This window comes from Echinops telfairi, unplaced genomic scaffold (assembly GCF_000313985.2).
Source record: "Echinops telfairi isolate 266 unplaced genomic scaffold, ASM31398v2 ScPeMD7_7429;HRSCAF=8467, whole genome shotgun sequence".
Taxonomy (NCBI): domain Eukaryota; kingdom Metazoa; phylum Chordata; class Mammalia; order Afrosoricida; family Tenrecidae; genus Echinops; species Echinops telfairi.
In genome coordinates, this window is record NW_022111329.1 from 1,033,652 (window position 1) to 1,044,116 (window position 10,465).

Here is a 10,465-nt window from a genome sequence, read left to right on the forward strand (position 1 = left end):
GGGGTTGTACAACAGGCATAAATTTGACAGGCAGGCACATAAGTAACAAGAAGGGCGGGCTCTTGGTCGGCTGAGTTGCTATGACCTTAGCTAAGTGTCTGAGCAATTCTGCAGAGGAAAAATCTATGATCGGTATCAGAAGGGAGTGCGCCCTACTTAGGGTGGGGCAGACAACAGGGTCTGGATGCCTTTGATGACAACCTTCAGGCAGATAGCCTTCAAGCAGTTGCCTTCCAAGAGTATAGTCAGTGATCATGTGTTTGCAAACAGCATCTTAAATTTGGCATTATCATGGGGTGCATCATGGGGAATAACTTTTATTAGGACAAAGTGAGTGGGACACACCTCCAACTCATGAACGTGAAGGTTTCCTCTAAAGGAGCCTTGGCCTCCCAGACTCCTTAACGTATGCCTGTTGAGAGTTTGTCCTCATACACTCTCTTCCCTGTTCCCACTGGAATGGAAACAAGGAAACCAGGGAAGAGATAAGAAGAGTGCTGTTACATTGATGTGATTCCACCTAATATCATGAATAAAATGTACATAAATTGGTGCATGGGAAACTAATTTATTTGCTCTGTAAACTTTTACCACAAACCACAATTTTTAGATAATCTTTATTTAAATCGAATTTAATTCTGAGAAAAATTCTCAGCAACCATATCCAAAATTGAAAGTCATCATATACAAAACCCACAATAATTACCAGTAAAAAAAGTTTAAAATACACTGTCAAGGTTGATTTTACAAGAACATTGGTGTTTATAATATTCACAACCCTACCCTCTCTCTCTCTTTAAATACCAATTGAATGGCTAAATTATTCTCATGATGATTTCATCAGATTTTATAAGGCTTGATTAATTTTAGGAAGTCTGAGATCTCAAAGGTGAAAGAAAGTATAATTCCTTTATAATTTTATCACTCTGATTCATGGGAAGAGGAAATACAGTCAGAACGACATAAGCAAAGGATAAAGTTCAGAACACACTATGGCATATCACCAAAAAAAAAAAATTAAGCGGGGCTGGATCATCCATCGACTTGTACCTGTAATCTGTATTATCTTCTAATATCAAAGCAAAGCCGTATTATTTTACGTCAGAGAAATGGAAGAGGAGATCTCTTTGATCAAGTCACACTTTGGGTCAATAGTAAATGCAACGTGTGCGATGAAATGGAATTCCTTTCATGTCAGCCCTGTGATCACGGGCATAGTCCCATAAGTAATAATCCAGAAGAACAGAATTGATCTCTCCGCTAGTTTTTGCACCCTTTTTTTCAATAAGCATCAGAAGATAATCCCTGATCAGTTCAACACACCAAATTGAGCATCCTCGGATTTCAACCTCTTGCTTATCCCCATATGAGAGCATTTCTCCTGCAAGGTAAGGGGAAAAATCAGAACAAGAAATATCAATGCCGAATGATATAAACTCTGAGAACCTTAATGCAGAACAAAATGCAGTATTTAAATAGAACTAATTTGAAAAACACAAGCCTCAGATTTTTAAATTTTAGTAACTGAAACCATTTCTAAACTTAGGCATCAATACGAAGGGCTTCCAAAAGTTTGTGGAAAAATTCCATTATCTTTTCATTCCACTTTCCTTTGAACTTTTAGAAGCCTCCTGGTACAATAAATAAAGCAGCCAGATGCAAACGATAGTGAACTGGAGTATGTGCTGCCCTTTCTACAAAGAGACCTAATGTTTTCATATTTCTAGATTTTTAAGAGAAGTCAGGAAGTTTGATTTTTATGCAAGATCTCCTAATTTTCAACTAATTATAATTGGCAACTTAATTTAATTAGTGTTGACAACGAATTCAAAATTGTGTAAAGCATTCTTTTTTGTTGTTGTTGAAATAAAAGTTTTATTTATCTTACACTTTTTATCTTTGAAGGATATCTTTGTATTATGCTAACAAAGTGCCAAATACATTTTGTAATTGTGTTGTTTTATTATTACTTTTTTTTTTTAGAATCATGAGAAATTTAATGTTTCTTTTTTCTATAGACACATGCAGATTTCATGTTAGACAAATGTAATAAGACCATATATAATGTTATAGCACCTTTCTCATAAAATTATATTGTAAATAAAATCCCATGTCTTTATTGTTTTAACACCATTTATAGTTTCTACCTAGCTTTGCATTATGTGATAAACTATGTGTAAAGCATTCTTGAGGCAAAAGGAAATACTTGATCAAACTCTATGTGGCTACCATCTATACCACCACCTTCCCATAGTATAATTCTCTGCTAGATTAAGTGAATTGCTTCTAACTCATTGAATTTAGCAGAATTGATGGGATGTAACTTCCGAATTAGGACATAAAGACGATGGCTTCTGTCTGGGGTGCTCTTGCATCTTTGTTCTATCTTGGATCACGCAGACCCCGGGGAAGCCAGCTGCCCTGTGAAGAGGCAGATCTATGGAGAGGACCTGGTAGTAAGGAACCAAAGTCTGCTAATAACCTCAGAGTGAGCAGACTACCCCCAAGTCAAGCCATTAGGCGAAACTGCAACTACAGCTGATAGCAGCACCCATATTCCAGACTACTGAAACTGTGAAGTTTGTTATTTTAAACCACTAAATTTTAACAAAATCTGTTATACATATCAAAAGCCAAACTCAATGCTATTGAGATGATGAAGACTCACAGCAACCCTATAAAATAGGACAGAAGTGCCAATGTGGGTTTCCAAGACCACAATGCTTTATGGGAATAGAAAGCCTTGTCCTCCTGAGGAGCAGTGGGGATTTCAAACTGCTAGCCTTGTAGTCCAACACATAACCACTACACCACCAGGGCTCCTAGTTATTTGTTACACAGCCATAGATAATTACAGTGGGTTGAGTTCCATCTCCCCAAAAGATAGGTTCAAATCCTAACCACCACCACTCTTACTTCTCTGCCTTACCTATAAAGGTGACCTGATTTGGGGGGGAAAAAAATCTTTGCAGATAGATGGGTCCTAAATCCAATGACTAGAATCCTTATATGAGGAGTGATCACAAAGTCACAAAGGAGACAAGATGGAGGCAAAGACTGGATGATGCAGCTATACGCCAAAGACCTTCGAGGATTGCCGCAAGTACCAGAGTTAGGAAGCTAAGGAAGGACCTAGAGACCTTTAGAGGGAATGGTCCTGCTGACACCTTGATTTTGGACTTCTGGCCTCCAGGAGTGGGAGACAATATGTTTTTGTCTTTTTAAGCCACTTAGTAATGTGTTCTTCAGCTAAACACTGCGAACACTAAACCTGGTGAACTGTTCATAGTGTTGCACACCTTCATATAAAGCAACTTTGGGTTTCACTTTACTAATAAGATCTGAAATCATAATGTCCAAATAGCACAATTTTCCATAATATTTGTATTGTATTCCAGTTAAACAACAATAACAAAAACAGCAATTTCTCCTTATTGTACTTTTAGCAATAAATAGTGCTTTTTTTCATGAAAGAGAATTTGTGTTAACGAAACTATATAGATACTCTACAATTCACAGTATATGAAAGAATTAAAGTTGCAAACCTTTAAGAAGCTTCTTCAGTAGTTCATCAGAGTATCTCAGGGCCCCCAGATGAGCAAGCACCTGAGGTAATCTATAGTCAGCAAACATGGTGATACTGGAGATGTCCTGAAAGCAGCCATCTCCTTTTCCTTCTAACACACCCCAGGTATCTGCCACAAGGATCTGGGCCCGCTTATAAAAAGAAATCTGTTTCCCCTGATGAACAAAGAGAATATCAATGTAAACTAGGTAGCTGAAAGCTTTACACAGGTTATGCAAACAAGCACATATGAACATTTTCAAGGGTAAAATAATCTTTCTTACTTTGTTAGTAATAATTCATAGACCTTTTAAAGGAAAAAAAAGAGATCTAATAAACACATTTCCTACATTACCACAAATTTACTTCCTATTTTTTTCATGGCATATCAAATGCAATTTATGCAATCCTGGTACTGCTATTTACTGTTCTTTTTCAATACTATTACTCCATATGCATATTTCTATGTGTCAGCTTTATCCAACAGCTTATTTTATAGGTTACCCCTTTTGAAAGTTTCTAAAATCTAATATATACATTTAGTTGTGTGTGTACATGTATTTCTTTGTGTGTGTATATATATATATTTCTGACTACATTAGTAATTCCCCTTAATTAAATAACTGAAGAATATAGGGAAGAAAATCATTCTTAAACTCACTTCTGAGATAATCACATTAATTTTTTAAAATCACATTAATTCTCAAATTATATCTTGTCAGAAAATGAGTAAGTTACATTTGGTCAGTGACAGAAATAGAATTGATCAACAACCAGAATTTATCTAGTCTACCCAAACCAGACAAAGGCATCACAGAAAAAATAAAATGAAAGGCCAATATCTCTTACAACTATACATGTATAAATTCTTGACCAAACACTGGCAAACAGAATCCAGAAGTATACTGAGTCACACATCGTAGCTAAATGGGATTTATTCCAGGAATGTAAGGATGATTCAATAGAAAACCAATCAATGTAATATACCACATCAACAGAACAAAGGAAAAAAAAATACATGTTCATCTCCATGGGAGCAGATAAAACATTTGTTAACATCCAACACCCTTTCTTCATGAAAATCCTAAAAAAGATTGGAAAAGAAGGGATATTTTTCCATATGATTCAGAATATATATGGAAAGCCAAAAACCAACATTATATTTAAGGGAGAAAGTGTGAAAGCTTTCCTGTTAAATTCAGAAACAATACATAAGTGTCTGTTCTCATCACTTCTATTCAATCCTTTATTATCTAGCAATAACCAAAAAAATAAAAAATAAAAGGCATGCAGATTAGAAAAGAAGAAATAAGTTATCTCTATTTACAGATGACCAAATATGGGAGGAATAAAAGGAAGACAGAGTCACTGTACCAAAAAGAATTGGTTGACATTCAATCACTTTAGTTAAGTAGCAAATGATCAAGAATCAATAGTATTAAAGGTAGAAATCCAAGCTGCACTGAAGGCAACCATAAAAGACAAGCCTATGAGGGTGGGGGTGGATTTACAAATTATCAAGGGATCAAGAGGGAGGGAGGGTGGGTCAGCGGGAACATGAGGAGCTGATATCAAGGGCTCAAATAGGAAGAAAATGTTTTGAAAATGATGACGGCAACATATGTACAAATATGCTTGACACAATGGATGTCTGTACCCATTGTGATAAGAGCTGTACGAGCCCCCAGAAAAATGATTTAAAAAAGACAAGCCTACAAGAATTGACAGAATACCAAATGAGATATTCCAACAAATGGATACAACACAGAAAGCACACTCTTATCTATGCCAAGAAAGGTAGAAGACTGCTACTCGGCCAACTAAATGGAGAGATCCATATTTGCGGCCATTCCAAAAATGGTGATCCAACAGAATGAGGATATTATCAAACAATATCATTAACATCAGACACAAGTAAAATTACACTAAAGCCATGGCTGTGGTTGTAGCATTAAATCAACAGAGAACTGCCAAAAATTCAAGCCAGATTCAGAACAACAACAAAGGATATTATTGCCAATGCTACATGCATGTTAGCTGAAAGCAGAAAAGCCAAAAAGATGTTTACTTGCACCATACTGAGTGTGCAAAGGCTTATGACTGTATGGATCACAACAAACTATGGAAATTCCAAACCACTTAATTGTGCTCACCAGAACCTGTACATAGACCAAGGGGCAGCTGTGCAAACAGAACGAGAATGCTGTGTATCAGGCTGTATACTTGTATCATACTCAATCTGTATGCTGAGGAAATAATCTAACAAAATGGACTAAGCAAAGAAGTATACTGCAACAGAATTGGAGGTAGGTTAATGAATAACAAGCAATCTTGTCTGCTGAAAGCAAAGAGAACTTAAAGCACTTACTGTTGAAGATCAAACTACAGCTTTCAGTATGGATTGATTACACTTGAAAGAAGACAAAAATCCTCACACTTGAACCAATAAGCAATATCATAACTGAAAAATGACTGACATATATTATTCCTTTAAGAATGTGTTAAGATTTGGGGATTTTTCTGTAAGGATGTATCTTAGATATTAGTACTGATGTGAAATGGCTCAATTTTAAATATAATCTATATCCTAGTGCATTTAAAAACATTTAACAAAGCAAATCAAATCAAAAGCATTTAAAAAAAAACAAAAAAACAAACAAACGAAAAAAAGTATTTTCTGTAGATAAAACAATCTCAGTAATTGTTTGCTACATCAATACCATCATCTGTTTTTTAAAAATAACTTAAAAAAAACACTTTTCTTTAAAATCATTTTATTGGTGGCTCATACAACTCATCACAATCCATACATATATCAATAGTGTAAAGCACATTTGTACATTCATCGTCCTCATCATTCTCAAAACATTTGCTCTCCACTTAAGCCCCTGGCATCAGCTCCTCACTTTTCCCCCTTCCTCCCCGCTCTCCTCTCCCTCATGAACCCTTGATAATTTATAAATTATTATTTTGTCATATCTTACACTGTCCAAACTTATGTTCTTAAAAAATATTTAAAAATAAACCTCAGGACAACTTAAAAGTAAACTACATGGTATTCCAAATTCACTCCATCCTAAATTCATGTTAAGTTTAATCTTTCCTCCACTACCACTGATTATGGAATATATGCATTATTAGCCACATGAATGGCAGTTTGATAAATTATCTTTCAAATACTGTTGAATATTTTTAGCTGGTCTAAATCAGTAATTTGAGAAATCAAATTGAGTGACACTGCTCCCTGGGGGAGGGGAGGGGTGGGCACTAGAACAACCAGGGGGCTACAATAGCAGGTATTTACACGTTATCCTGGATTATGAAATATAGTACAAAAGCTTTTTAGTTGCCAGGGGGCACTGAGTAGGGGGTGGTAGGCCAAATAAGTTTGGGAACCTTTGGTCTAAATGATGTACATCAAAGAACTTGATCCATAATATCTTTGAAAACAATTCTGAAATAACTTTTATTTCAAAGACAAAAGATAAATCTCAAAATAACCTTTGCATTAGTAAAATGGTCAGAAACAGAATGTAATTCAATAGTAATTTGGGACCTCTTTTCTGGGAACTGCTTGTGCTCCATGCACCCCCTGCAGCCATACTTATTTGGTTATAACCTATGCTAATTCAATCAATCCCTGTCCAGGATTTTTGGAACCAAAACTGAGAAAATATGTCTCTTCTTTGATGGCTGAAGTAATAAGATGACAAATTCATGGACAGTTGTATTTCCTACCACATGGAGAAATCTGTCCAAAGTGAAAGTGGCACTACATAAGCAAAGATGAAAAATGGAATCCTGATGACATCAGAGTCCCAGGTCTTAGATGTTCATGAAGGGCGGTAAACCTATCCCCAAGCCCATCCAAAAAGTCCTCTTTTTAAACTTTTTCTATTTTATGTTTCTGCCATTTGCAACTAAAAGACTCTTAATTATATTAAAAAAAGGACTCCTAATTAACATACATACTCCAGCATCTCTCATTTTATAAAGACAGTCTAAAAACCACAGAACAGAAAAGTTTCTTATTTCCTGACTTTTAACATCTCAGACTTATTCCTGGCCTGAAAAAAAGTAAAACAATGATCCTAGCTGTAGGCCCTGCAGAACTGTTCTGCAGATCAAATAAGATTGTATGTGTAAAAGCTCTATAAATCATAAAGAGCAATTAAAATAATAATTTTAGTTATTGTTTTTGACTTGTAATTACAGGTTATAAATTTTCAATTTGATATATATTATTTGCTTATGCAATAAATATTTATGTAATTCTGTTAGCTAGTCAGAAACTACCATGGGGAGAAGGAAACTCATAGGAATATTAAACACAAAAGAGAGGTAGAGACATGCTTCTGCACGTAGCCTCCAGCAGCACAAAGGTAGATGGAGGGCAGAATAAAACAGCATCCCTTATCAATGGAAGAAACCCTAGATATTGGAGATAATGGAAGGGGAGGGGTGGGGGAAATAGATGTTCATACAACAACCACAATGACTGAATATACTCTTGAGTTTTGTATCTGTGACAAGACCACAGCATGAAGTCTGGGTGCTAGGGTGCCAGAATATACTTACCTGAAAGGAAGAAGGTACAAAACAGAGCACCTGCCAATAGCAGAAAACCTGCCAGTAAGCCAGCCTATGGTGAGAAGTCCACCATCAGCGACCATATGGTCCAGCTTTACATTTTGCCTGGTCTTTTAGTATCCCTTTTCAATATACCTACTCTTTCTGTTCAAACCTTTGCTCTGACTCTTGCCTGAATTTTGTCCCTCACCTGAAATCTTTCTTGCAAGCTATATGGAATGAGAGGGACAAGTACCGACTAGAGGCTTGGAAACAAGTCTTGAGTCTCTGCCCAGAAACAATTCCTGTAAAGCTGCCTCTACTTTTGTGACCAAAAAAAATGCAAATAAAGGATTCTAAAAGAACTTTACAGAAACAAACCCAGGTACACACTGTGAGGATATAATAAAAATATTCACACACATACACACAAACACTGGGAGAATATAATAAAAATGTTCACACACAGAGTACATGAATTCAACCTTATTTTGTACCCAGATAGTGTGAATTATATTGAGCATGAAAAAGGAAGTATATACTATCATATATATGTGAACTGTGCAAGAAAAAAAAAAGTATGTTTATCAGAATAGATTATCATCCACTGAACGAAAGTTTCTGAAGAACCTAGTTTTCCCCAAGTGGTAATAAAAGAGGGCCAGGTTTGGAAGATTTTAAAAGTACAAAATTAAAAAGGACAAACAACTACAGCAAAGATACTGACCAGAAATCAAAAGTCTCTGAAACACTACTTAACAATTTTGTTACTATTTCTTGTGCACACGGAATTAACTTCAGATATTTGGGTTTTAACCGTTAAAGAAGTTCTAGATGGGAAAGCATTTATTTATTAAGCATCGTTAAGAATTCTAAAAACCCTACCGGACACAACTCACCGCAAAGTTCGTCACATCTCTGTAAGAAGGAAAATTCTCAACTACCAAGTGCAGTAATTTTTGTGCACTCTTTCCACTTTTTTTAACACAATTAAGAAACGAGCCTCCAAACTTCTCAAGTAGAATTTTCCCGGTTTCATTGAGAATCTGATGCCTCTCTTCGATCAAAGGCATGGGAACATCTGTGTCAGATCGGAATATATGATGAACCTGCCCCAAGGTCACTGTGGCATAGTAGGTGGCACTAGTGATTGGTACCCCTTTGGGGAACAAAAAAAAAAGTTCATTCTTATATATTCATTCGACCCTTAAACTTAAAATCAGAACTTTCATTTTCTGTCTGTACTCAACAACTGTTGATATTGCATCCGATGAGTTTTAATTACGTAAAGTGTTTCCTAATATTTACCGCTTTATTCTTTCGGCATCATCATCAAAGGGACCTCTTTAGGAAAGCGGACTTTTAGGCTTAAATAACTAGAATCATTTAAATCCTAGCTAGGGTTCATTTAGCGGACTTAAATATTAGGTTCATTTCGACGAAGGATTTCATGTCAGCCTCTTCTGGCACCTTTCATTTAAGCCAAGGAGCTGGCAATGAAAAGCTTCGGGTTTGCCTTATTAATAATACATGGCATATAGTGTATCACACACACACACACACACACACACACCACCACCACCACCACCCCACCACCCCCCGGCCCCCAGACCCTCCTGGAGACCCCAGGAAACGGAAACTTTCGACGGCGAGCGCCTGCACCAACCTTCGTCGAGGGCTCGGTTGACTGCGGCGCACAGCGACCAGAATCCGCTGTACATTTTCCCTTTGTAGCCCACCAGACACCTGCGCTCGTCGCTCTCCGACCAGAAGGAGAAGTTCAGCGTGTCTGTGAGGAACACCCAGTTGACGGCGGCCTCGTCGGCCGCCTGGGGGTTCAGCTCGTGGAGGGCCTTCCATGCCTGCACCTGCAGCTCCGGCCCGCAGGCCTGCGGGAGCAGCAGCTCGGCCACGCGCCGCACGCCCGCGCCATCCACGAACACATCCCGACTGCTTTCTGCGATGAGTTTGGCAGATTCCCTGGGCGTGAGGGGCCCGCCCATCTTGCCTTTCCACTAAAGAACTCGAAACCTGCCCAGACTCCTCTCCCAGCGCGGACACGCCCGCGCTCGCAAGTTCAGTGAAGACCCGGGGTTCGGGGACGCCTCGCCCGCTTCCGACCGACGGACGGGGTCGCCTCCCTACCAGAGAGTGGGGCCTCCACCGGAGGGCGTGGCAGGACTACCAACTCGCTGGGCCCGCACACGGGGAGGCCACAGGAGGCACTTCCGGGTGAGGGGCCGGCAGGAGGCACTTCCGGGTGAGGAGCCGGCCTACTCTCCCCTTGGCGCGGAGCGGACATGTTTCCGCCTTGGACCGGCCGCCCTAGGC

The 10,465-nt window shown here is 38.2% G+C and overlaps 1 protein-coding gene across 1 annotated transcript; it reads right to left on the reverse strand.

The window, feature by feature from the left end:
- Window positions 1-598: 598 nt before the first annotated feature.
- On the reverse strand, window positions 599-10,298 carry CUNH9orf64 (chromosome unknown C9orf64 homolog). Its single transcript, XM_004715961.2, has 4 exons — window positions 9,801-10,298; window positions 9,034-9,293; window positions 3,546-3,741; window positions 599-1,381 (listed from the first exon to the last, which is right to left on the reverse strand). Exons 1-4 carry the CDS (start codon window positions 10,135-10,137, stop codon window positions 1,149-1,151), a joined length of 1,026 nt encoding a protein of 341 aa, XP_004716018.1. The 5' UTR covers window positions 10,138-10,298; the 3' UTR covers window positions 599-1,148.
- Between the last annotated feature and the right edge of the window lie 167 nt (window positions 10,299-10,465).